The sequence below is a fragment of the Cyprinodon variegatus genome, unplaced genomic scaffold (genome assembly GCF_000732505.1).
Source record: "Cyprinodon variegatus isolate N-32 unplaced genomic scaffold, C_variegatus-1.0 Scaffold1494, whole genome shotgun sequence".
NCBI classification, from domain to species: Eukaryota; Metazoa; Chordata; class Actinopteri; order Cyprinodontiformes; family Cyprinodontidae; genus Cyprinodon; species Cyprinodon variegatus.
In genome coordinates this window covers 64,885-68,370 of record NW_015151947.1, presented here as the reverse complement: position 1 = coordinate 68,370, position 3,486 = coordinate 64,885, and the positions used below count along the sequence as shown (strand labels likewise).

Genomic DNA, 3,486 nt, shown 5'->3' with positions numbered 1-3,486 from the left:
CTGACTCTTTAAACGGGGTGAGTCTGACTCTGGGTCTGTAATTTCAGATCCTGCTTGAAGTGTCTCTTCATTTGGTCTGTTGGACCTTGGATCTAACTTCCTGTTGTGTTTCCATCTCTCCACAGCTAAGCGGCTAAAGAAAGGAATGGCAACAGCCAAACAGAGACTTGGAAAGATCCTGAAGATCCATCGAAACGGGAAGCTCCTCCTGTAGCATGCAGCGGTTCAGGGACCGGCTCCCATCCCAGAGTCAACCTGCTCACCTAGAAAAGCCAACAATGGGAGTTTATGAAAAAAAACAGACTGAAACTCTATGGGAGAGGAGGAAAATCATGCATTTTTCAATTTCTAAGAAGAACATCACTCAGATAGGTTTTTGCCTCTACTTATACTTTATAACTTTCAGATATTAAAGTGTACAGAAGCTATTATAAATATTTTTTAAGAGAACATGTCTCATTTTACTACAGCTGTCATTTTATCAGGGGTTGTTCAATAGAAGTACATTGCAGTCATTCCAAGATCCATGGAAGTATCCCCAGCATGTTCTGTGTGCTTTGGGTGGCGCTCCTGATCTGGTTACAGCTCTATGTCTGCGCTGTGACTGGATCTAGGTTCAGCTCTTGGTCCTTGTCCAGGTTTGGGTCCAGGATCTTGGTCTTGGGTTGTCCTGGGTCGGGGATCCAGCCTCTCATCACCAAACTGAGGTCAAAGGTTCCTGAGGCATCCGATCGGATCAGCGCCGAGCCCCATCAGGGGCGGCTTTATTTATTCTAATCTTTAGGTAGGAAAGGAGAAGCACAGGATCAGAACCGATGTCCAACGCACACGAGGACGCAGCGGATCGGCGGGGGAAGTGACAGAGCAGCGTCGCCATGGGGATACTTCCTGTCTGCTTCTCTTTCCCAGGCAGCACCACCGCCCTGCTCCACTCTAGAGACTTTTTCTATCCTTTTTCGCTCCAGAATCTTTTTACTTATTTCGAATAATGTAAATCGAAAAGCGTCTAAGTGGGTTTGCAACCCGATGACGTTGTGTTTCTGTATTTTTATTTGCTGGCTGTGGCGGTGCTGCCTGGAAACGGACAGGAAATGAGCAACATGTTGTCGTCATATGGCCTTACATACACAAAGCTAACTGTATTGTGATTCTGTTTGAACAAGAAACGAAGCTTTGAGGAAAAACTGTAGTAAAGGAAAAAAGTTTCTGACCAGCCTCTTGTTCGACTTCTAGTATCCTGAAGGTTTCAGAATTATTTTACTAGCACCTTGTGAAGTGTTTCTGTGTCGGTGATGTAATTTATTAATGTTTGTAGCTTTTTTATACTTGTACAATTCTTAAGAGGTTTGCTTTGGAATATGTTGTGAAATGACCCTTTAATTTGGTTATTCTGTGCGATGATGCGTGTGATGATGCGTGTGTGCGTGCGTGCGTGCGTGTGTGTGTGCGTGTCGGAGGCATCGCATCAGACTCCCGCCCTGTGCCATCAAACATGCGTCCATCACGTTTCCCCTCCTCCGCTCTCCAGACGTCGTCTCAGAAAAGACTTTTGTCCTTCAGCTTTTCTTTGTACAGTCCATGTGTTGCTTGGTTGTGATTTATTTTTCTATGTCTGACTCATTAAATGCATCCACTGTTCCCCGGCAGTGAATCCTACTCGCCGTCTTCCCTTCTTCTTCTTTAGTAAAACAGCCGCAGCCTTTCTAACCTGAAGCTCTGCTTGTTTATTTCTAAGATGTGGAGAAATGACTTCCTGTGGAAAAACCTCATTGTGACGCATGATTTGTCACAAGTAGAACTAAACAGCCCCACCTTGCTGACTCCACCCAAACAGGCAGAACATTATGACCACTAACAGCTGCCTGGATAACCCCAGCAGCCTGTGGACCAACTGAAGGTTCTCCAAAGGAGGGGGAACCTGAAGGAGGGGGGGCCCTGAAGAAGGAGGTTCCCCAAAGATGGGGGGTCCTTTGAAGGAAGGGGGCGCCTAAAGGAGGCGATCCCTGAAGGAAAGGGGCTCTCTGATGGTGGCGGTTTACCAAAGGAGCTGTGTGCTTCTGTTCTCCCCGAGTCCAGACCTTCTGGGTTCTAGTCAAGAATGGACTTGGAGAGAACACGAGTCCAAGTCAAGAACGGACTTTGAGAGAACACGAGTCCAAGTCAAGAACGGACTTTGAGAGAACACGAGTCCAAGTCAAGAACGGACTTGGAGAGAACACGAGTCCAAGTCAAGAACGGAGTTGGAGAGAACATGTGAAATGAGAAACGGCCATTGGGTAAAAATGTTTGCGCCCTACGGCGTAAATACGTCACCAATCCGACGAAAAATTGAGTGATTCTTTACTTGTCATTGAAGATGAAGTTTTTATCTTGCAAATCTTATATATATATATATATATATATATATATATATATATATATATATATATATATATATATATATATATATTGGGCAGGTGGGTTAAAGGCAGATGGAAGGAGGTTGATGTTCGTCCATCCAGACCACAAGCAAAGCGTTCCTGTGCAGCCAATCAGCACAGAGGATGGATCTCTGGTTAAATCAGAGCCAGACTCTGCAGCTGATGAAGGTGAGAACCAGAGGAGGAAGAGAACAGACCTGATAAAGAACAGTAGGTGGATCAGAGAAATGATGCTGCTGCAGATGGAAAGAAACTCTGATGCTTGATGAAACTCAGCTCCAGTTAATGATCTTGAAGGAACTTTGAGGCTCCAGCTCATGTTAGGCAGCAGGTTTCCTAACATTTTAAAGCTGCTCCTCTTCCTTCTCCTCTGCCTGCATCGTGTCAACATAAAGATCAGATCTGCCACACGGTTCAAGATGGCGGCTCCCTATAAGACGCATAAAACACCAGGATAAAAGTAATGAATGCACTAATTGGCTGCACTCTTCACATGAACATAAGGAAACAAAAACTAATTTGTTGTTCAAGAGAATTCGTTTTTTATTTTGTGTGCATGAAGGAGTCCTTTGTGGCTGAAAAAGAATATTTCAAAGAAACAAATTTATATTTTTTTGGGAAGTAATAAGTATTTTGTGAAACATGAAATCTTTTTTTCCATGTCACTCCATATAAAATAAATTTCAAATGTGATCAAATGAACTCTGATTAAATTATTTAATCAGTTTAATTCAAAAAGTATATTACGGAAACATCTTTTAAAGATGTAACCATGTATAAGCAGTTATGAAAAACAGTTTATTAGCTGCATGTTTCAAATGACAATGACTCTTTAAAATGATTTAAACACTGCAGCTCCTGATCAGCTGTTTACCATTTTTCTAAACACGTCTTTGGATGTTTGAATCATGCAGCAAGGAAACATCCTAACATCGATGTGCTTTTATTTATGATGCAACAGTTTATTCTATGTTGTCTCAAAGCACTTTAATGATCAATGCAATCAAATCCCGCAGACAAACTGGTCTAAACGTTTCCTCTGTAAAGAAACCCAGCAGATGCATGT

General features: G+C 42.8%; 1 protein-coding gene across 1 annotated transcript in view; it reads left to right on the top strand.

Moving 5' to 3' along the window:
• Window positions 1-1,897, top strand: part of phf2 (PHD finger protein 2) — a 40,071-nt gene extending 38,174 nt beyond the window's left edge. Inside the window, exon 22 of the mRNA XM_015403408.1 lies at window positions 126-1,897. Within this exon, the coding sequence (XP_015258894.1) occupies window positions 126-214 (89 nt within the window). The 3' untranslated portion in view covers window positions 215-1,897. The remainder of the gene's footprint in view (window positions 1-125) is intronic.
• The last annotated feature ends 1,589 nt before the right edge of the window (window positions 1,898-3,486 follow it).